Source organism: Ambystoma mexicanum, chromosome 6p (assembly GCF_040938575.1).
Source record: "Ambystoma mexicanum isolate Mex_15411 chromosome 6p, UKY_AmexF1_1, whole genome shotgun sequence".
NCBI classification, from domain to species: domain Eukaryota; kingdom Metazoa; phylum Chordata; class Amphibia; order Caudata; family Ambystomatidae; genus Ambystoma; species Ambystoma mexicanum.
Window position 1 is genome coordinate 1367349737 of NC_090935.1, and position 24477 is coordinate 1367374213.

General features: G+C 44.1%; 1 protein-coding gene and 1 long non-coding RNA gene across 3 annotated transcripts in view; one reads left to right on the forward strand and one right to left on the reverse strand.

Annotated features, from left to right (window-relative positions):
- Positions 1-205: 205 nt before the first annotated feature.
- On the reverse strand, positions 206-17807 carry PPP1R3B (protein phosphatase 1 regulatory subunit 3B). Of its 2 annotated transcripts, none has more exons than XM_069626084.1 (3): positions 17633-17807; positions 15871-15957; positions 206-3772 (listed from the first exon to the last, which is right to left on the reverse strand). In XM_069626084.1, exons 2-3 carry the CDS (start codon positions 15882-15884, stop codon positions 2881-2883), a joined length of 906 nt encoding a protein of 301 aa, XP_069482185.1. In that variant the 5' UTR covers positions 15885-15957; positions 17633-17807; the 3' UTR covers positions 206-2880. The 2 variants fall into 2 exon arrangements, with proteins under 2 accessions (XP_069482185.1, XP_069482186.1); XM_069626085.1 differs by lacking the exon at positions 17633-17807 and adding an exon at positions 16181-16309.
- Positions 17808-17982: 175 nt separating this feature from the next.
- Positions 17983-24477, forward strand: part of LOC138510429 (uncharacterized) — a 57923-nt gene continuing 51428 nt past the window's right edge. The window contains exon 1 of the long non-coding RNA XR_011280385.1: positions 17983-18118. This is a non-coding gene — a long non-coding RNA (uncharacterized lncRNA). The remainder of the gene's footprint in view (positions 18119-24477) is intronic.

Genomic DNA, 24477 nt, shown 5'->3' on the forward strand with positions numbered 1-24477 from the left:
GTTTTGAGGACAACAGAAAGCTAAAGCTTTGTGGTAAGTGGTAATAGGAATGGCTGCCCTGGCAGCTTCCAACAAATAAATATTGCAGGCTTGGGCACCATCATCTCCACAAGTTAATGTGCTTTGCCTACTCAGCCTTTACAACAATAATTTTGTTAACTGAACACTTCAATGAATGGCACAATCTAAACACAAAAAAAGCAAATTGCTTTTGCACTCTACCTTTATTACATTTCACTTTCCAACATAAAACAAACCAATATTCTTCTAAAACACAGAATATACATGTCCATTCTTTTGTGATTAAAGTGCATTTTCACCTTTCAGTGTACAAAAATATTTTGTAAAACACATGCATGCAGAAATCTATTTACAAGGCACTTCCAGGCACAACCAAAGGGCAACGGGAAAGAAAGGGCAAGTCCTGCACATTACATCCGAGAAACAATTTCATTTTTTTTAGGTTGTTTAAAAACATTTTGCAGAAGCAGTAGAAAAAAAAAAAGAACGTATTTGCTTTAGGGATTCATTAGAAACTGGTGCAATGCACCAAGTGATGGACAATTCAGACAGCCTTTTTCTCATCCCTCCGGTCATCCCACCCAAATTTAAAATGCAATCTACCCATGGGTCTAAAAATGTGGTTCGACGAGGTTAGGCAATTTACAGCATCAGCAGAGACAGAATGAATCCATCTCTGAAACCCAATGTAGAAAATGTGCACACACACCTATACTATCTGCTTCCATAATCACCAGAATATATACTAGGAAACGGCATTATTCACAAGCAAATAGACTTACAGGGATGTCAAGAGTGAATTTTAAAAAAAAGTCCAAGAGTGAGTTCTAAAAGTGTCCATTATAAAAATTGATTAAAGCTAGCCTTTGCCATTACTCCCAATTCCCCTCTTTCAGGGTGTGGATAAATCTATTGCTCCCCACTTAAAAAGGACAGGCAGATGAAGGTGAAGATCTGCATGCTTCCAGACCCGTTTCACATAAACTGGAAGCCTTTCCCTCATCCGTTCCCAAAGACTACGAGTGTTGGTGCTCCCAAGACAATTAAAGCTTGTATACTAGTAATATATTGTTTCTAAAACAGTACCCTCCTTTTTGCCAAATCCGGTTAGGATTTGCAGAGACAGCCATTTGGACCCATTACCGAGGAATCTCGGATTTGCAATATAGTCAAAAAAGCTTACTTGTGCCCCAAAAAAGCTTACTTGTGCCCCATTAGTACCACCATCTCCATCCCTCCAGTTCCCAAGGATTCTGCATGACAGAAGACTGTGGTGTATGGTGTCTCAGTAATCAATTACTCTCCAAACGAAAAGAACATTTGTGTTTAAACATTGTGAAAAGAAGGGACCTACCTGTATTCAAAATAATTCTGAAATATAAACCGACCATGTCCCATAAAAAAAATCTATATCAATTACAGTGCAAAGCTAGTGTCATCTACAGTGCCTCCAACCATACAGAAACCGCAAGGGTCAAACCTACCTCTGTAAAGTCATTTCAAAAACGTATCGTTTTGTGTGTGTGTGTGTGCGCGTTTTTTTTTTTTACATCAACGTTGCATTTCTACCACTGCCAAATGTAGGGCTATAATCCCAACACAAGCAGTCACACAGGACAAGAAACGCCACACAGCTGCTCCAGATAGACCAAACTGCACAAAGAGAAAAAACACAAAAAAAATCTTTTTAAAAAAAGGGAGGAGGAAAGTGGGGCTTTTGGAGAACAAAAGAACAGAAAACATAAGGACAGGCAATGCTACCAATGTACACACAAAGCCCTCAATTGTAGCCACGTTATTAGATGGTGGGGCAAGCATAATTGTAGCATTGGCTAACAAATGCAGCATTAGGACATTTCAGTCGCCAAAAAAAAAATATATAAAAGAAAACTAACAAGTTGGGCAAAACATCTAATCAAAATAACCAGCTACGTGTCATTTAGAACAGTAACAAAGTTAACACTGTACCACGAAGGACTACTTTATTCTCGACTCAAAATACCCATTCCCTGATGGGCTTACTACTGTACCAATCAAACACTCATCTTCAGGTAACATATGGTTGATCTGAAAACAGCAATTTTTCAGCAACTTCAAAAATCGTGCATGATCTCCAAAGAATTAAGACATGTTTGGAAGACTACGGAAAACATGCCCATAACTCAAAACCTTACCAGCAAAAATAGCGTCTTCTTGAAAGATTCCATCATAACCAAACAACGAGAAAAAAAAGCCTAACTCATTAAAACGTTATCATTCGCACGATTGCACCTCGTATCAAATATTCCCTGATCGTTCCAGCAGTGCAAACAATAGATTACAGCTCTCTACAGCGATTTGCTCGTGCTCTTCAGTTAGGAAAACCTATGAAGGAAATAGGATGGGTGCCAAATTCGGCTACACATCTATTTAAAGTGACCATTGAAATATTCCACACTTACTGAAGCATGGAGGCTTACATTACATTTTCAAGCAAACAACGTGAAGGGGTTGAAAGCCTGCCACAAACCCAGAACATCACAAGCCATGAAACAGTACATATTCTTCTAGACAAGAGGACCTGCAGGCATTATTACAGGATAGGACTAGCAGCACCATGTAAGACCTAGCATTACCCTCTTTCCACCATCTCCACTGTGCACGAGGAGACTATGCTACTTTGGGAAAAGTGATGATGCACAACACCAAACTCATTCCCATCATTATCAAGCCTGGAATACTAGAATGCAAGGCTGTTTGATGAGGCAGGGCTGGTTCTTTAACTGGCAGAGCTTTTTAAACATGTCAACCCAACCCCATGAATTACAAGTCTGAAGACTTCAATGCAGAAGCAACCCTGGGACAACGTCCCTAGTTATATCAGTAGTAAGGCCCACGCTTGTCATAACCAGAGTAACTGGGCCACTCAGGGAAGATACCATGGGAGCACCTAGGACTTCCATACTGATCAAAGGAGATCCCAAAATCTGGTCCGTTTCGGAGATGCTCCCCTTCATGGGAAGTCCTCAGGTCTGAACGAATTAGCCTGTAATTCTGTCCCTTGTTGCTGTCCCAGTAAGTCTTTCCTTCACAGTCGAAGCATACCGCAAACTCTAGTCTCTCGTGAGACTGAATCCTGTCTGGCAAGGCAACATCAAAGGAAAACGTATCTCGGTCCGAACCTGCATAAGTATCTTTGACATACTGACATTCGTAGTCAGTGTAGGTTTTCCATGTATCGAATGTTAATCTTATTTTGACGCTTTTGTGGAAAGCAAGATTCTTCACTTTCACTGTGCCTACAATTGCTTTGTCCTTTAGCATGCAGTTTTCCAGGCAGACAAAATCTGCCTGGATCCGATTTCTGAAGTCTAGGTAGTCTGCAGAAGGCTGTGCAAAATCCAAAACAAAGTTGTCTTTCTCCACAGTCGTCAAGCCCACAATGTTTTCTATCAATTCTGCAATGTTGAATGGGACATCTAGAGGGTCATCAAACTCAGAGAAAACTTTTACCATAGTGAGAGAAAATCCCTTGTGATCAGCAAACGATACTCGTTTCTTTCCCTTTTTTTTCTGACAAGACATTTCTGAACTGACATGCTTACTCAATTCAATCTTGCTAGTCAGCTGAATGCAAGGTCGTAGAGGCTTGTTATGCTTTGTGCTAGTCTGGCAGGCAAATCTGTCTCTTCGTAAAGGTGGAGAATGGAGGTACAACTGCATGGCTATGTCGACGGCCATTGTGGGCTTGTGAGGAAAGTAATCCAAAACCCTAAAAGAACAAAAAAAAAAGTGGCTTGAATACAAATGAATACATGCAAATTGTCAGGACATAATCGTGAAATGCCAATAGACAAGCTTCTGTTTAATTGAAGGAAAATCTAACATTCCAATGCTTACTGGGTTGCAGAACATTCTTTTGTATTAACAAATACGTTTTGAAAATCTCGCTTATAAAAATCATGGAAACATGCTGAAACAATGCATGACGGAATTGGACATCAAAACCAGAAACTATTACTTGTGAAAAATTAGGAACTCAATGCACACTTAACGGGGGTCACTTGCAATTACAGAATTGTGATTGCCATCTAAACATTTGCAAAAGATCTGAGTGAACACTAGCATTAACTGTTCTATGATCGATGTGGGTTGATCCAAGTAGATTTATATAGACTGGTGCGAGCAAAGTTAGGCCTCTGTGTGCGGGAGAAATTCCTAGATAATCCTCAGCATACATTCCCAGTATACGTTTTACAGGTTATGTGGAATATAGAATTATGTTCTGAAGTGGTATTGTGTTATCTGATACTTGAACAGTGGCTAGGGAGGGCAGGGGCAGTCGCGCCGCCCCCATACATTAGCAACGTGCATGTGTTCTTAAATATCCATGACACTGAAGAACTTGCATGTCGTAAAAAATAATAGTACACTGCTGCCATTTTGATGGCCTCTTGGTGTTACGGGACTTGCAGGAAAAATGGCTATGGAGCAAAGAGCTTTGGAAGGTTGGCTGATGTACGTCAGATACTTTATCAGGTGTTTTTGGCCATGTAGTATTTGGGATGGGGATCTGGGTGGCTAGGCATTGTATGCACCTTGTAAATGTTGATGAGGGGATGGTGTCCCAAATTAGTTCATGTAAGCTAGTTTTGCGGGTTTTTTTTACAATTAGTTGATGTAATGTTAAGCTGTGTGGTGAGAATGCCAAGTGGTAGTGGTTGAGTTTGGTAGGGTGCCATTATAGTAGGAAGTAAAGATTCAGCAACTTTTTCTAGGAGACGCAAGCCACATTGCAAAGAGTAGAAACGTTTTGGCGATTTTAAAGCCTGCCATTAATTTGCCAAATCCATTGTTACAATGTGAGAGGGGGAAATAGGTTCTGAATTGAGAATATTTGGTTGACACAACAACCAGCAATGCCACGGAATGAAATGGCCAACTTACTAAAATGTAAGTTCCCAAAACTCCGCCGTACCCCTCCCAGCCCCCAACATGCCGCCTCTCTACCACCCACCCCCATTACATGTGCTGAATGTGATGTTTGGGGCGTCATTTCACACGAGTACTCACGAGGCTGCTTTGTTCGAGCTCCACCACCTACTCTCTAACCCATCCACCCAACCCCCTCTCCCTCTAGAAAGCCACCCACCATACTCTACCCACCCCCATCCAGCCTACCATAACCTCTAAACCGGCACCCATTCTACCCCCCCCCTACTCCTCCATTTACCCCCCAGCAGGGGCCCTATCCCGTCCACCCCCACCCTACCCTTTATTGTCCCACCCCTTAACCCCCTCCCCAAATCCCCTCCTCATCCTTCCTCACACTCCTGCTTTATTTCTTACCCTCTCGCTCATATTTCCTCTTGTTCGTGATCAATGGCACCCTGCATCAATGACTTGCTACCTTGCTCTATTCCCCTTCTCATAATATTTCACACATTATCGCATCCATGCACTCTGCTCCTTGCACCTTTGTGCCTATATGCAGCAGTAAAAGCAAAAACTTTTGGCATTGCCAATGCTCATTTTTTCAGGGATCAAATAGTGGAGGATCCTTTAAGGCACTTTCTCTTAACTGGTCTATGATGGTCTGTCCAGAAGCCGGGAGAAATGGCAGCGCAGAGTAAGCCAGCAAAAAGGCATCACTGCCGTCACTCGTTTTCGGGCTAGGAGAGGATTTGGGCAAGAGGGACAGAGGGTCATGAGACCCCGACAGCCAATTGGAGCAATCGGGCATGAAATTGCAACCGGGGTATGATGGGCACAGGGCAACTCCAAAACGGTCAAACAGCTTTTGGTCAAGTTGGTGCAAGCGCAGGTCTGCACAAGAGTACTACAAAGATCACGGCAACTAGATTCTTACCAGTATTTTACAATTCAATAAAAAAAATTAAAACACGTTTGTCTCAACAGCCACTGATATTAACCAGCACTTGGAGTCGTTTATTGGCAACAGAATTGAGCGAACAAGTGACTGTAGACAGAAATGACAAATGTTAGAAGGAATTATAAAAATGTTCTGCCCTGCCAAGTCCTAGTGAAATTTGGAATTGTGCACATTTGGACCTGCCTGGAAAAACCTCACAAAAATAAGAAAATAATGCGAGTAAAAAAAAAAAAAAATAAAAAAAAAAAATAATGCACCTACAACATTCTGTTTCTCATAATTTGAGCAACCTATCGTGGTGTTTAAATACCAACCCACACTGCGTCATCCAGCAGCTGGACATGGGCCTAGTCAGACATTTTGATGCAACTACATTAGTTTTTAAACTGTCTGTGAAAGATATCAAAGCCATCAACTGCCGATATTCGAGTGCCTAGTGTGAGATTTTTCTGGCGCAAATTAGTTTGCGCTTTGACAGGTTGCCTTGCATTCCTGGACGTCAACCCCAATGGGTTTCCTAGTATCTGCTGCCCAAATCACCATTCCTTTTGTTTGCAAGTCTGTTTGAGCAAACAAAGTCGCCTCAATCCCATGTAAACTGCTCTGCTTCTCGTTCATGTCCAACTAACTTTGAAATCCTGCACCACCGAGCGTTCACGTGCAGTGATTAAGTGCCCCATACCAAAAGCCCTCCCCAATACCAATCTACTTTCTGACGGTGGCCAAGTAAGTTTAGCATATTGATTTTGGGCCTCCTTCAGTGCCATATACTTGGATTTCCTTCTAATGGTCCTGCAATTGTGTTGGTCTAGTGAACTGCCATTTTCCCAAAATTAAATGGGCACACCTTACTCGGCACCTCTTGACCCAAATAGACAACTGCAGCTCAGAAGTGGTTGGTGTTTAGGGAAATTCCCAGAGGAACAGAGGAACCCAGCCTCGACAGCATCCCCGCAATCCCCATAGATTTGCTGTCAGGACCCAATTACTGTTTGGACAGCCTTCAGTATATACGTTCCTTGCTGAGAACAGTCCCATCATGGTAGGTGGCTATACTGAAAAGGCACCAAGGACTGTTCATACGGTATTTATCGACCCACCTAAATTTCACCATCACAATCCAGTCTTGACTAGTCACTTCTGACAGTCGGCTGGACAATTCTAGATCTGTCTGGGGCCTATCAGATATTAACAACAACAGAAAGACTCCACGCTTGAAGGGTACGCTGGTGCACACATCAAAGCACTCGCTCATGCAAAATTGTATACTGGACTTTTTTTTTCCATTTCTTACCAGGAATTGTTAAGTATTTGCCCTTTATTTTGTTTTACTTTATTAACACTTTAGAAAAATATACAGGAAATCAGAACCAATCAAGATAGGGCTGGAAGATATGGGCCGCATCAACATTTTTAGGCTGAAAGGTGATAGATCACAATATTGTTTATGTGGGTTAATGCTCAGTTGCAAGCCAACTAACTACATTTGAGATGCCAACAGAACTAATAATCAAGCAGTAAATGCAATCACATCGCCAGTTAACCTCATCCTAAAATTGCAACGGATTCAAAAGGACATCTGACCAATACTAACAAAAAAATGCAAGTAGGATACACATCCCTATATGCACTGGTCTAGGCATTACGTGACATTTTGTCACATTGATTTTGCATCTTAATTAAATGGGTGACGGATACACATCGAAGTTAATACCGTCTGATCATCCTATATCGCTTTTGAAAATATATAAACATCTCCAAAACGCGATTTAAAAACCCGGCCCCAAATCAGGAACAGTAACAAACGAAACAGAAAACCACCAAGAAGATTAACTTTTTTTAAAAACTTATTAGGCTTTAACGAGGAACCCCATGCTTTGCGCTCCCTAATCATTCATGTTCTTACCAGGATACAAAATTAAACCACAAGAGGTTTCATCTACCTCTACAAACAAAAAAGTAAACCTCTCGTCTCACACCACCGACTATTCCCAGTCAACCCTCACACATTGCAACAAGCAGGAAAAAATAAAAAAATAAGGAAAAAAAATACCAAGCTAGCAGAGCAGCAAAATCTCACTTCTCTAGCCTCATCACACTCTCAAAGCATCAGCTCAACCACGCAGAGCACCCCTAACCTCAAATTGCTAGATCTTGTTTTCTCCCCTCTGGAAGCAGCAAACACCCAAGTGTGTGTGCCATTAAGCACCTAGCTTCATATAACACTGGCCCGGTTACCTTCCGCATGCACTCCACAGCCTTTCCCTCCATTATACTAAACTCCCACCAGCACGCATCGATCCAAGTCTTAGCCGATCATGTAGGGCAGGCATGATGGCCCAAGTAGCCTGTACAAGACAACAATACAGTGATTCCGTTTACACATTTTTAAAAGGAATGGCGTACTCAGAAATATTATTAGCCAAAAAGATGGGCAAACATTCTAAAACATTTTTTTATAGTCCATATCTAAAGTATTGAGCAAATGAAGCTCAAACTTTAAAATGGGAAACACTAGGAGGCATCCATTTTGTGAAATAGATACCACTGGGTGGCTTTTTGCTTCACTGGTGCCGGAGTACGGAGGATGGAGACCAGAGACTGCAGGCAGGAAAGCTGCAGCTGCATCTCAGTAAGTGTGAATTTTTTTTTTTTTTTTTTAAATAAGCACTAGCTGCAGGTTTTTTTCTACGTTTTCTGGGCTGGAGGAGCCCGGAAAACTTTAGAAATAAATCGCAGCTGTAAAAACCTATTTATGTTTGCGGTGAAGCTACCACAAACATAAATATGTTGTTGTTTTTAAAAACATTGTGGGTTTCTTTCTAAGTTTTTCGCGCCCCTCCGAGAAACTTGGAAATACTGCACTTTTTTTTTTTTAACACAACCGCGTCGTGTTTCTGCCTGCCGTGGCTTTCAATTTGGGGCTCTCGGGCTTCCAGTTATCTGTTCAGTTATCTAGTGGATGCTATAGAAATTGTGACAAGTTGAAGTTACAAGGCAAGTCGGACTACAGTAATTGCCATACCTCAACCCCCCTATACACAGAATTTGTGTTCATCGAAAATCTACTTTAGAAATGATGGATGGAAGCCATTGTTGGCGACGCCCCATTCCTTACTCTGTGATTGAAAGTCTGATTTAAGTGAACGGCAATAATCAAGGGGAGATGTATAGCGGGTGGGATAATTCAGAGTACAGTACTAAATTAGGGGGGTTGGAAAACAAGGAAAATGTTACGGAATAAGCAGGGTGAATATATATATATATATATATATATGTATATATATACACACACACACACACACACACACATACATACATATACATATACACACACACAGACAAACAACTGGAGGGGAGTACCAAAGCAGTTGTGCCTCATCTTTACACCACTCGGGTGTACTGGTACGAGTAGTCTCCTCATGGTCATTAATCTTCCATGTGTGTCACTTCCGACCCGGGTCTCCCGCCCTTCTCGTTACCTACGTTATACAGGATAGGCGCCACCTTTTCTTCCCGTGGGGTCAGGTTTGCTCATCTGACAATCTGTGTGGACTTTTTGCGCGGCTCCACGGAACAGCACCTGGTACGGCGTCGTTGACGTACCACTCGGTCCATTTAGTATAGGTCACACCCCCACCTCCAGGTCTTCCTCTGATGCTGCTCGGGTTTGTGCTTCCTGAATACTTCTCTTCCTTTGGTTTGCGTGGCTTGCTCCACAACAGGCAGCTTAAGGTCCGCTGATAGCTTCCTCTGCCTAGATTCAAATTTCCCAGGCTCCAAAGACGAGATAACCTTCCATTGGTCCTGCTTTGGTTTTAACAAGGAAAGGTTGGGCCCTGCCCAGCGTAGGCGCTCAGTCCTTGGTCTTTCCATAGTGCATGCGTCATGTTTCTCCCCATTTTCTTTGTCCATGTGGTTGGCTGCCAACCACGGATGGCTGTTCATGTTTCTGCCGTTCTTCTTGGTCACAGTAAGTTGGTGAGGGTTGATTACTGGTAACATTACAGTAGCAAATAGTGACTGGTTTGGAGGGATTTTTTTTGATTACTTGATGTTACAGTTACCTCCTCAGGAGAGGCTATAGCAGTGATATTCAAACTGAGGGGTGTGACCCCCCACCCCCACTCCCGGGGGATGAAGCCTCATGTCCTGGGAGGCCGCACACAGTCTGAATTAAAAAAAAAATATTTGTCTATAATTTAGACAGGAGTCTACATTCTAGGCAACAAAAAAATCTTCTGCATGCAATGAATATCGTGTGTAATGGTACCATTTACTGGCACACAGCTATCACTACACACAATATTCATTGCATGCTGAAGAGCAGATTTAGCATATTGCACAATGGCCAGAACATACTATTGTAGCTCTCTAAACTATTGGGCATTGGATCTTGAATCCGTGACATTAGTTAAGTGTGTTATTTAAAATGGAAACGATTTAAAAAGAGGACCATAAAAAGAAGGCTATTGCAAGCTAAGGGATTTGAATCCGTAATAGGTCTTTCTATAGGATACCCACCTGCATATGCTTGATCAAATATATTTAGGGCTTCCGGTGGTTTTTTTTATTATTCTTGGGCTGACTTTTTTCAAAGCTTTAAAAAAAAGTGAATCTGCTTTGATAATTTTTGTCATTGAAAAAAATGGCAAACAAAACAAGCTTTGTCAAAGCCATTGTTGGCTCCTTTATAAGTATTAGATAGTTTTCCAACCACTCCAATCAAGACTGTGGGCTTGATCACTACCTGTTTAATCATGTCAGTTTAGGTTCAAAAAGACTGCATGTTAGTGCATTATTTATTAAATGATTCATTCAGTTCAAATATTTCTGAGTTTCCTATTGTACTTTCATATTGTACTTGATGTCGCCAGTAGCCACTTCTGAACGACATATGTGGTTTATAAAGAGCAATATGGTGCCAAACGTTCATTTCATAGCACAGGGTACTTGCTCTCTAGCGGTCATACGTGCACAATTGGTGTAGTGGGGATTTTCCATTGGAAATCATGGAGCACTCGTGAGCACAATTAGGTGCAATGTTAATTTCTCCAACAGAGATTTCAAAGGGGAAACCTGCTCAGGCACACCACCATTCACCGGGTGGCTTTTTCTGAAGATGTGGAAAACGTTAACAAGATGTACAATTTAGGTATGGGAGGTAAGACAAAACAAATTAGTTTTCAAAAATGTAAGTGTTTTGCTAATTACATTTTTCTTGATTAGCAATTTTGTACTAATGTTTTAATGCCACCAGAAGATATTTGTACCCAAGATATAAAATTGGCAACAATACGCAGTTTGTATACCGTTGAAAATATTAGTAAGATAAGTCAGGCCTTGCTAATTCTTTCTGTAAAATGGTGCATGTCAGCACAGACCCACTTTAGTTTGCCACACTGCTGCCACCCACAGGTCAGCCATGCACAGTGAAACTGTTATCTGACATTAACTGCAAACAAAGTAAAGTTTAAATAAAAGTTTCCAACATCCCCTGCAAATGGTACTGGCCCTTCTTAAAATCCACCCGACTATGCGAGTGGGCAAAAATACTTTGCACGCCCTGGATGAGTGTCTGTAAAAAGGTTAGCTGCATGAATGGACACAAATAAATAGAAATGATAAAGAGGCTCTTAAAACAGCTTAGCCAGCTCTCTAAAGAAGGTGCAAATATACAATGCAATCATAATCATAGAGCTAAGTGAGCTCTGGAGGCCAACTACAGTGTACAGTTTTGCATTAGGGCTGTAGATGTACAGACTGGATGAAACTATTGATCGCTACTTTAAGTAAATATCAAGTTAGCTTTGTGTATTAAATATGTAAAAGACTAAGCAGAGTGGATGGCACAGCAGGCAGAGAACTGGGCAAACTAGGCAGAATATTGTAGTTTTTGCAGCCATCTCACTTTCAAGGTGGCATATATAAACCAACATGGCTAGATAAGGAGTATGGTATCAGGTCACGGGTTGAGCACCAGTTGCAAGCTCTATGTAACCAGCTGGCCACAGGACTAGGTTTGCTATCAAAGCATTTGGCCGCGGGGGTCCACTCGTCTATATGATATCTTCCCCAACAAAATGAAATATAGTTGGCACTGAGATTTAGATCACTTCACTGGAAAGCATGGAGACAATGCAGTGTTTTACAGTTGCAATACTGTAATTATGCATTATGTAACCTATTACATTTTTAGAAAAGGAATTGAAAGCCTTTTTAATAAAAACGAACACATATTGGTCTTTGCCAGACAGGATACAGTTAACTTAATAACAGTATTCTCCAGATTGCTGGTTTGCAATTATTTGAAAAATAAAATATGCCTAGCACTCCCACACAGGCCTTTTGGCACATGAGTGTAGGGGATGATTACTGCTGCATTCTCTCTCCCATTAGCCCTTTGAACTTGCAGTGAACAGAGGAAATAGGGTGGAGAGAGCTCTGAAGGCAAGAGGAATGAAGGGTGGCCTGTGCTTTCATTCTTTGCTACACAAGTGCCAATTTAATTAGGAAACTTACAGAATTGCATAGCAAATTGCTCTGCGACATTGCTTATTGTATGCCTTGTAAGAGTGGTAAACAGGGTTGATTAAAAAAAGTCTGCTCTAAAATGCAGCATTTTAACCCATCATTTTAAAACCCCTTGCACCGAAATCCCATTGATTGGTTTAGGCCTCAATACACTCGGTCGCTATGGCATATGCGAGGTAAATATTTATGCCCCTCCACTAAATAAATTCAACCACTGCTGCCCTATTTCTGTGCTGGGAGCAGGGGGCGGGGGGGAGCACAGGGATTATACCGGGAGCAGTGTGCGGTGATGGCGCACGATAGTTCATAGCCATTTGGACTTCACATTAGCCATTTTTGGGGGATCCCGGCCCGCTCACACTTGGTCCCAGGCCAAAAAAGGGAATACCACAGGGTTATAGGGAGTTCCTGGATGGAACGGGAGTCCTTGTCCCCAACAGAAGAGAGTCTACCGCTGACCACCACCCCTAGGGGGGAGTCTTGCGTAGCGGGGTCACTTTCCTAGCCTCACAGGGAAGGGCTCCCTCTGGGGATAAGTCACACTAAAAAAGTTCAAAATAACTATTTCACATATTCCGTAATAACATATTTACAAGAGCCATGCTCTGTGACAGATACAAAGAAAGCAGTGCAAAACTGGCAATAGCTACATGCCACGGCAATGTCAGCGAATAGGAAAATGTGAAGAATTAACAACAACGCCCTTCTTAATAAAGGAGGGGGGGGGGGGAATTTCGCAAAAATCAATTCTGTCTGTTCCACTCCATGTGGCTCCATCTTACTGTAAAATGGAAGAACTAGTTCGAAAAATAGTTAGAAACCACAGGAGGAAGATTGTTGGCCGGTTACACTAGCCTACTGCAAGTCTGGAGAAGCCCACTAGGGCTGGGCGATATATTGCGTTTGGATTGTTTTTTTTTTATCTATGTAGAATGCGAGAATATCAACATCGAGATATATATATAGACATTACATACAAAAATGTATTTACATTTCTCAAACAGGAAGAGGAACCCTGTATTAGCACTTTATTTTGATCAATGTCCTATAAACAAAGGTGTTTGACAGCTCACATGTAGTTGGCGGCATACAATTGCACATTTTAACTCAAAAATAGATATACATCGCCATTCAGTCCAAAAATATCAAGATAGGACGTTTGGTCCATATCGCGCAGCCCTAAAGCATACCCTACCAGCTTGCATGAATAGCTACCAATTACACTGTGTGCCGAGCTCTGCTTTTAGCAGAGTACCTATAATTTTTAATCTACACTCAGAGCCAAAAACCAAATTGCTTATTGCATACCCGATCCACACGTAGCAAAAGACTAAAAAATGGGAATACAACATTTGCTATTTTGAAGCATGTTTTTTGAAGGTGGCCCAAAAAACAACCATACTTTTCTGTAGCTGGTTTAGTTATGGAATATAACTAGCTCAATGACAGCCCATTATGTGCTTAGTCAGTGGCAACTACGTTTGAGATAAAGTGTGATGGGGCAGGAGAATGAAAACAATCCCACTTTGTTGAGTAATTAGATGATATGGGGATACAGGCTTGGCATAAATTAAAATAGATCAAAGCATGTATACACAGAAATGCTTCAAAGCCGGAAGGGAACAAAGCAACACAACCATTCTTTGAAGGTTCTGAATGACCCATTCCTACTAATGCAAGTGCATGACAGGAAGGAATGAGCCATGGGGTGGGTGGGGGATGGAGAAAGCATATAATCAAACTACCGTACTATGCCCAAAGACTTGTCAGATAGTCAAACTATTCAACTAGGCCTGGCTACATTCATTGGTCATCACTAATGCGCCCATGTACAAGTATTTCAGGCACCACCAAGACAGGGTGGACAGGACAGAATCTTGCTAGGCCTAGTACATTTAAGGACGGGCAAGTGTGCCCACAGGAAGTGCGAGGGCGGTGGGCAAGTGCACGCAGTCCAGCAGGGTTCAGCATTAAGTGCAGAGATTGCCCCTCTCATTGACCCTAATTCAGCAGTGCCAAACTGAGTGAAGATGCAAGTGCACGACTGGCGGGGAGACTGGGACCTGTGAGGCTCTGAAGGTGCACCAGGCTAGCAGTCTCTGAAATGAGCAAGTTGGGGAAGAGAAGGGTGGCAGGACGAAGAGAAAGGAGGTTAGCTGTGGAGAGAAAGAGAAGAGGAAAGTTTCTGGAACTTTACAGGAGATAAGGCTCAGGACAAAGAGGCTGTTCCAGAGGGAGGTGCCAGCAGAGGACAGGGATCTACCCCCAAACCTTAGTTTGGAAAAGTGTCTCTCCTGCAGAGAGTTGGAGGACGACGAGCAGGGGGCTCTACATGGGGAGTACCTAGGAAGAGAGTGTTGTAGATAGCATGGCCCATCTCATCAATTTAAGAAACATAATACACTTGGAGGATTCAGCAAGCATGTTATGTGGCCTAGCCACATGAATGCCCAGGAAAAGCAAATAGATTTTTTGCTGGTAAATAAGCGCACAAGGTCCCCCCTACCTGTGTATGCACAGGATACCTGCCTCCCATGCTTAACACTGTAGAACATACCAGTACTAACTGGTGTTCCGTTTTGCACTCCACACCATTGATTTTCGCTCCCGCTTAGCACTACCACCAGCCATACACGTTTTTATTAGAGGGCCATAAGGCCAACACTTATTGGCAGAAGTGTACTATACATGGTCACTTTCAATAGTTGCGTCACATTTTTTAACCAAAAAAAAAAAAAAATATATAAAAGCAGAAACACCACCACCACACAACTAATGACGACAACCAGGTCAAAACTCGAGATGACCTACTCAGGTTAACGGGATTCAGATCTGCGACCAGCAGATTAGATGCATGTTCCTACACATACATGAGCCATCCACACCAACAAGCAGGTCCCCAAGAACTGTGTTATACTAGATGTTATTAACGAGCATTTGTGTACCAAAGGCGTGGGCGACTATGCAACGTTCCGTATCGGCGAAACAAAACTCCAAAATAAAAATATAACACGGCAGACATTTGTCCTCAGAAATCAGTAGGGCTGTGACAGACACTACGGGTCACTTGTCAGGCACAGGATCAGGAGATGCTGCAAAGCAGTGAGGGTTGAACTCGAGAGTACAGTATGTCAGAGTCTCAAAACTCATCAGTATTATGACAGCCCTACTAAACACTATTAATATATCGCATACTGACCGCTACACTATACAACACTATTTGGAGGATCGGTTAATGCCCGTCATGTCATCTACGGGGAGCAACAGATACGTTATTCATGAGAGAAGAAAAAAAAAAAACACAATTGCAAAACCCTCTTACTGCTAAATACACAAACCAGACTGATCTGACGACCACCGTAGTCAATCAACGGTGGCACGGAGAATGGTGCCAGGTTACTATACTGGTACAACCAATATACGTGGGAGCAAATGGATCTCACCTGGTGGAGCTCATAACGGCGTCGGGTCATTGGGTCAGGGCGTTTGGTCCCAAAAGCGCTGTAGAAAAAGGGGGAAACGCCGGGAACCTGTGGAGAGAAGGTAGATAGTGAATACAAAGCAAATACACCGCAGACACACCCCCCGCCCCCAACAGCCAGACACAAAGCGCCGCCCCGAGCTCTAATGCACCAGTAGTTCATACTCGAACGCTCCAATTGCAGTTTACCCCGCCACCTGAGAAAAGTGGGTGTCAAGAGCTCCCAACACGCCATTCACCACACTACTAAATGTAATGTTTACAAAACGAACCTCGTATTGCCGGCATATGTCGCCAGTTGCAATATGGCAGACGGGCGGAAAAGCGGACCCCTTGACGGGCTCTTTCTATCTCTACAGCACGTAGACACGGCGGCCATCTTAGAGTGGGAGGAGTAGAGGGCATGTAGCCAGACTTCCGTTCCGTCATGGAAAATTAGACTCTCCGGTGCCTAGACCCTGCTCTCATTTATGCAAAATAAATCGGCTTCAGTTCAAACGTGAACATATTTTAAAATGAATTTGAGCGTGCACGGATGAAATGACGGCCTTTATAAGTTTTGAAGAAATACGACCATGGCGGCGAGAAACAAACGGGAGCTTAGAATGATGCAGCTCGAGCTGGTCTACATACATCACAACACACGCAATTCATTAGAACTGAATGGTTCCCAAAAGCCAGATTAAGACTTTGCATGAACAGTCATCCGGCGAACAAGATCAACTCATTGCTTTAATTATAGCGTACATAAGGATCTATACTGTCGCCCCCAAAAAATCATTCGGGTGAAAAACTGTTGGAAGTGCCGTGTCTATATCTAACCAAACAGTTCAGTTAGCAATTAACGGCGACGGGTACCTGTCTTGCATGAATCTACATCTCTAAGCATCATCATTAATGATGTTGCGAGTGGGGGAGGGGGTTTAAAATGACACTAACAATGTGTTCCAAGTGGCGAACGGGCGCGCGTACCTAGCCAGCCACCCAGACCAAAACGGAGGAGATTCTGCGTGGCGTCACCTAGCGGAGATTAGCGCCACTTAGCAAAGTTCAGACCACAGAGAACCCAATTCCCCCCACGACATACTTGGGCGCAGTTTTTCTGTAAATCCCTCAAATGCATACGTCCCGTAGTACCGATGAGGACATTCTTTAAAGGGCAAACGAAAGAGGTCACGGAATGAATCCGAGAGCGGAAGACCTGCAAGTTTTACTGGATTAATTGTGATCGACCGACTCGCATCTATCAAGACTATAGTGCCGCTTGCTTGCAGTCTTGCTCTGGGGTGCTGCGTATGTAGGCGCCCAGCTCTATACGAGGTGCGAGTTTTAGTTACACGGTCCTATTGAGTGAAGTACCGATCTGCAATTGTTAGTACATGTCCGTATACCCTTAACGCACTTCCAATGCGTATATAACATCCATTCATGCAGCTACTTAGTGTTCGCATGTTACGATTTATAACGATTAACCGCTGCATGCAATCAGATTTTTTTTACCCTCCTATACAGAGTCGACACTGGCGCATCTCAAGATTTCCGGTTGCAATAAAAAAAAAATAACGATGTACTATCGAACCGACACAGCCCCTCACTCAAGTATATTCCAGTGCAATTAAAAACGAAGACTATTTACCACAAATACACTTAACGTTGTCTTTTTTTATTTATGGCTAACTGCATTCATGCATTACTCCTTTCAACGCAGATGCCATTTACCGTACCTGGGACAATTCATGGGGCGATAAACTTTGGTATCCTCCTATTAATCGGTTCCTGTGAGTGCTGCCCCGGGCCGGCTACGGCTGCTTTGGCGGACGACGGCTTGCCGATATTGTGAACCGCGAACCTTTCCTCCCCGGGGCTCCGGCGTCCGCTGCCTGTAACCTTAAGAGCGGTTTCATTGTTGGAATTGCGCCGCCTCCTTACAGACCTGGCGCTTGTGCACGTGAAGCCTCTCCGGGGCCAATGGCAGGGCGCGTGAACGTGTCGCCAAGCCAATGGCAGTGGAGCCGGAGCGTGGCATAAGGCGACCAGGCCTCGGCCACGTGATAGCTGGTCTGCGAGGGTCACCACCAGGGTCGCGCCTGCGGGACAGGAATACCTGTCCGCCCACCGCTGCAGTCCTAAACTGAGCAATACGCCAGCAACGGAGACTTGATTTGTTTGCACAAGTACATGCAGATGTGGACGTGTAATATAAATTATTGGTAAGCCGTACCACTAGTTCGTTTGTTTTTTTACAGAGCATACTTTTAGTTCAAAGGCACAAGAAACGCATCGTTGCCGCTTTTTCTTTCTCCCTAGCCAAATATAGAATCGGCTCATGCTAGACATTCAAGCACTGCCAGTTTTCCCAGGTCACAGCTAGGCAGAGACACAGCTCTTGGCTCTGCAGGTCGTTAAGAGCCTCAGGTTGCACAGAGCGTTTCACATGCATGATGGAACATTTCCAACTCGAAGAGCTTGCAAAGCACCAGTTACCTTGCAAATCTGTGATAGTTAAAGTGAGCAACAAGCAGTGCACAGTTAAAGATTTGTTTATATCCATGATGCTTACTATCTTGACAGGCAAAAAAACGACGTTGTTTTAAGTCACTAGTCAAATGCATCATGTTATGTTAAAGGGTATTTGGATTATGCACTCTCACCACCAGAGTGGTTCCCTGGCACTGACAAATCTAAAACGCAAGAGGGTAGGGTAACTCAGTAGGAAAAATGTGCAAGAGAACTGTGATGTGCTGTTGTCAGCTTCAGTATGGTTTACACCGTTAGCTGAGCATAGGTGTGATTTTTTTCGGTCGGTGGTTGTCATGTGCTGTTGTGCAAGGCTATGGGCCTCATTACGAGTCAGCTGGTCTGGAAAGAACGGTGGTGGTAAATCCGCCACCACTGTTCTTTCCGGACCAGCTGATTAAGATTCCTGCAGGCGGGAGGTGTCACTCCCGCCAGGTCTGACCTGGTGGGTTTCCATGTCTGCAGGCAGACATGGAAACACTGGCACCATTACAAAACATGGTGCCGGTTTTTCCGGGTCGGTTACCGCCGGACTCGTAATGAGGCCCTATGTGTGGTTTGTTTCGTCGTTGCAGTGTAGTGAAGTGCGTGTGGTTTGTTGTGCTATACAGGTATGGTGTTTTGTTTAGAGTTTGATAGGTGTAAGCAGAGGGATGAATTTTTTAGTGGGTTGGTTAGTGGTGGTGCTTCATTGTGCCCCCTGAGCTTTGGCCACCGTGGTACGCAACCCTGTCAGTGTCACACATTGTGGTGTTCTGGGGGGGGGGGGGGGGAGGGTGTCTCCCGCCTGTGTGCTGTGCAGAGTTGAGGGTGGTCTGCAGGGCTATTTAGCGGAGATGCCCCTGTGTTAAGACTGATAGATGTCTACATCACTTTGGCCCTGGCATATCCTGATGTGTAGCCGCTATCGCCTCCCTGGCCCCCTTGAGGGTGGGGAGGACCTCTTCCCTGGGACCAGTGGTTTATTTGTTTCTTTCCCCTTCAACTCCAATGCCCTCTGTCTCTGGTGCAACCTAGGACGCTCCCATCTTGCTCCCTAGCCTCCGGTAGGGCCCTTTAGGAATGGGTGCCCCTGGGGCTCCCTCCGAATCAGACTTCTCGCCACCTGCCTGCATTTTGTCGTGGTACAATCTAATCCTCTGTCTTGCCATATCTGTGTTCATTCCAAGGGTGTCGGTGTTGTTTTTGACATTCTGCTCCTTGGCTGTGGATTGCTCTGTGCGTTATGCACATTGTTTGGAGTTATTTGTTTTTTGACTGGCAGCCAATGCAGCATCTTTAGCGCATGAGTGATGTGGTCCCTTCGTGAGAGGTTGAGAAATCTGGCTGCTGCGTTCTGTATATGTTGCAGTTTCTTCAGTAGATAATCTGGCATTCCGAGTTGTAGGGTGTTGGCGTAGTCTTTCCTGGACATGATGAGGAAGAGGATGGCTAGTGTTTTGTGTGTGAAGGAGAGGAATGGTAGAATCTATTTGATTGTATGTAGGTGGAAGAAGCATTTCTTGATTATTGTCTTTACTTGCGGTTCTAAGATTAGCTCGTTGTTCATTAGGATTCCAGGCTTTTTGACTATTTTTGATGGCGTGGGCGCTGTTCCTATTTCTGTGGGTCATGTGGTGTATTGGTTGGTTGCTTGCCTGGTTTTTGGATATAATCATGATTTCTGTCTTGCCCAGGATGAGGTTGAGGCTGTTTGTGTTCATCCATTCGTAAACTTCTTTCATACAGTTTACTAGTGTTGTGTTCTCCTTTTGTACATCTTTTGATTTTGTAGATGATTTTGGTGTCATCTACATAGATGTAGCAGGTGAGGCCATGCCTTTTGATGAAGTTAATTGATGGAGTCAAGTAAATGTTAAAGAGGACCGGGGATAGGGAGGATCCTTGTGGTACTCCATAGGTGGTGTCCCGCAACGCAGATTTGAATTGTTTTTATCCATACTGTTTCTGTTCTTTCAAATAGGAAAGAATTTATCCGAAGCAGAGCCATGTCGACAATCCCTATTTCTTCCAGTCTCTTTATGAGGATGTTGTGGCTCACTTGTGTCGAGCGCTGCAGAGAGGTCAAGTAGTATCAGTGTCGAGTTTGTGTTGGAATCTGCATTGGTCTTTTAGGTCATCCCAGATACAGAGAAGTGCCGTCTCTGTCCCTCTGATGGGTCTGAAGCCAACTTCTGCCTGGTCCAATAGTTGGTGTTTTTCTACATGTTACAGTATTTGTTCGTATATATAGGTCTCTAGCAATTTTGTTAGGTATGGCATGTTTGATATCGGTCTGTAGTTAGAGAGGTCTTCCACATCGCCTGCAGTATCTTTGAGGAATGGTTTGATGTACTCGGATTTGAAAGACTAGTACTCTCCTTTGTGAGAGCGATTGGTTGAAGAGGTTTCTGTGGCTTTCTAGTGGCATGCCCTGTGTAAGGATTGATTTATAGATGTCTGATGGGCAGGTGCTCATTGGGGAGCCTGCTTTATTGCTATGTTTCACCATCTTGATGAATCCCTCTGCTGATACTTGGGTGAAGGTTTGCAGCTTGTTCTGTGGTTCCAGGGTAGGTGGGGCCACTGCTCGGTCTGGTTAATTGGTCTGCTTTGTATGATCAGATGTATGTTGGTGATTTTATTTTTGAAGTGGTCTGCAAGGTCATCACATAGTTATTGTGACAGTACCAATGTGTTGTTGCATTTAGGTGGGTTTCTCGTCCATTTATGATGTTGAATATTTCTTTTGGGTGTTGGTGGCTTATGTGATTCTGTTAGTCATTGTATTTCTTTTTGGCTTTGAGAATTTCCTTTGTACGCTTGGATTTGTTTTTGATAGTTTGTTCTTATTGCCTGGTCATAGTTTTTCCTCTATTCTAGTTCAAGTTTTCTTTTTCTTCATTGTATTGAGGTGGGGTGTACCACCATCTTGCCACTGCTTTCTTTGCTGAGGGGATGAAGGGTTTTTCCAGGGAGATGCTGTCTATTGTTTTGGCGATCCATTTCTAGATTAGTTCTGCATTTTCATCCAGGTCGGTTCCGTCCAGGTTTGTGGTCGATGGTTTTGAGGATTCCAGATGTTCTTTTTAATTGACTGCTTTTGATGGTATTCCAGCTTCTTTTCCAGATCACGAATGGTATGATGAAGTGGTCGCTCCATAGTATTTGTATTGGTTGCGCGTTGTTTATTACACATTTTCTTTTATCATATGTCTTAAGTCACTGAAAGTACAGCAGGGTTAACTAGATTTTTCAGGTTGGCATTATCTTGCATTCTGGGACTTATAGTTTACCATTCAAGATGTGAAAATTAAAGCCACAATGATATCCTTTTGGCTTAACATGTTGCTATAAGAATTTACATCTCATGTTACTTTATTATGCAATTTGTGTTTTTTGTAAGTAAACTCTATAAGGCATAATTAATGTGGACCTTGAAATCCAACAGTTTGAGCCAAGTGTGTGATCCTGGTCACCCCTTCTCTCCACAGACTCCCTCCTACCATCTGTCCGACCATCCCACTCCCTCCTTTTTGGATGCAGCCAGAGTACCACTAGGTATTTGTTTCCATTTCCAACACTGAATATATAAGCCCACTGCAATGAGAGGAAGCCATATGCCTGCAACTGGTGAACTGTTCTCTTAACCATGCTTTAAAAACGAATTTGAAGTAATCGCAAAATGCTAACAACCCTTCTTACATGACAAGGTAAAAGCAAGACCTTGTGTTTATTAGTCACCACGATTGCCTGATCCGCCTGTGTGTTGTTTTATCTGGCATTTTAAACAGTGTTTTAAAATTGGTGGGGGCGTATGTGTTCAGTTTGAATAAAAAAAAAAGCTAATTGTTATGCTTCTCCGCACAATAAATGCAATTGGTCTTGCATGGATGTTTGCAATGTGTATTTTATTTCTTTACAGGTTTTGTGCAATAAGTTGTATGACCACGGAGCAGCGCTCCGACATGTCCTCTACTCATTGCAACCCACACTTTTGCCTGCACCACTCTAATCTACAAACACACTAGACAAAAGAACGCTAGAGAATGGGAAGGGGTCGGGTCATAACGCAGTACTTTAGCAGGGAAGCCGGTGCCAGAGTGATAACCCCACAAGACCCCATTGGGATGGGCTGGAAGCCGTGTGAAAGACCAGAGCACGCAATCTGCTAGAAAGTTGGTAATGAGGCACTGGAAGCAATGGGCTTTGGCCCTGACCCAAATGTCCCTGACATCACTGGGGACGTGCAGACTGCTGAGACTGTGACAGGGGGTCCTGCACACAGTGCAGCAGCAAGGGTGCCGTATCATCATTGCTGATTGGGATCTCCGTCTCCCGGTGATTCCAACATCACCCCTGCTGTTGGAGGCGAGCCAACGCTATGTCGATGGAGGTCAGAGAGGAGAGCCTCCTTATTAATTTCAGTCTTCAGAAAATATAAAGGCACAGACGAGACCCCCTCTGCGGGCTGCGTTGACACGGGGAATTCCACTCAAGAGATAGGCACACTGCCCCTGCATATTGACAATGTCCTAACTTGGTGAGTGCACACTTTAGGAGGCCACAAACTAGACTCCGGCCACTGCTACACCAGAGTCACACCAAGGTCAGTAAATACAGCGGTCCAACTGCCCCTCCGATTACTGCACTGCCTGGCTCCAGCATCCCATAGCAAAGCATTCCTGAGATATTGCTTGGGGTGAACTGCTTGCTGAGAGTTCAGCCTACAATTGGGAGCACAGCGTTCTTGGAATATTTTGCCCTATGATTACTGGGGAAAGACAACACGTCAGGCTGGTTGCTTTCTATGTAGAGACGCCATAATCAATAAAATCACTCTGAGTGCCTTCTGACTGGGGATTTAAGGCACTTTCCTCATATTCTGGAAAAATGTTCATCTCACCTGAGTCACCTTCTTTCCTTCTCTGCTGCTGGAGCAGCGAAATACCCACTTCAGCGACCTGTGTGACGTGCACCTGATTCGTCTGTGCCTGTCTTGCTGCTAAGCCGCCTCGTGAGTTTGTAATAAGGATACACACAAGGCGTAGGGTAAGCTCCTTTATTGTATCAGCCTGAGACCAGTGACTCCACCTTCACCATAATCCTCCAACTGACAACTTCTGGAACTCCCTGCATAAAACAACAAGTAATGGAACACGAGGCGTGGAATCCCACAGCAGTGGCATTCCACGCTCACACATAGCATGGAATACGTAGCTGGGGTCCACTGCGCTGCCGTGCGGCGCCGATAAATGAGTTAAGGGCTTAGGCATACACATGCTGCACACATCGCCAGTGCACTCGCAGGGCTCACCTGTCACCAGTAGTGGGGAAGACTGACCAAGCTGGGGCCCGCGCTCTACCCAGACAGGGGAGCGCAGGCCTCGGTCGAAAGTAACAGAGTCGTCTGTTGTGAGAGCCTCGGTGCAAAAGCGCCTTCCGTGACGGTAGCAGGTACCTTCCAGCAGCCGCTCTGCTTCAGGATGGATTGAGGGTGGAACTCTCCTCCGACGGGCTACTTCCGGGAAGCGCAGCCCAATGAGGTCGAAGATTGGCTTGGGCTTTCACCAATTGACGGCAGGAATGGAGCGATCCGGACGTGCTGCTCCTCCTCTCACCGCAGGGACGCTTTCTGGGAAGCGTCGGAGCTCTCCGCTAGCTCGGCATCAAGACAGGGTTCGGGCTCGGCTTCACTCTCAGTTTTGCCCCGGAGTACTCCTCACCATCGATGCGGGGCCACACGCACTCCTCCGGGGGTGGCCAGCCGCGGCTACTTTCAGCCCGGCAGCAGGGAGGACACAAAGGGAGTCGCTGGGAACAATCAAGGCGCGCGGGTTTGCAGGCTGATACTTTTGTCGCCAGTGTAATAAGGAGACACACAAGAGACGCACAAGGTGTAGGGTAAGCTCCTTTATTGTATCAGCCTGAGACCAGTGACTCCACCTTCACCATAATCCTCCAACTGACAACTTCTGGAACTCCCTGCATAAAACAACAAGTAATGGAACACAAGGCGTGGAATCGCACAGCAGTGGCATTCCACGTTCACACACAGCATGGAATACAACAG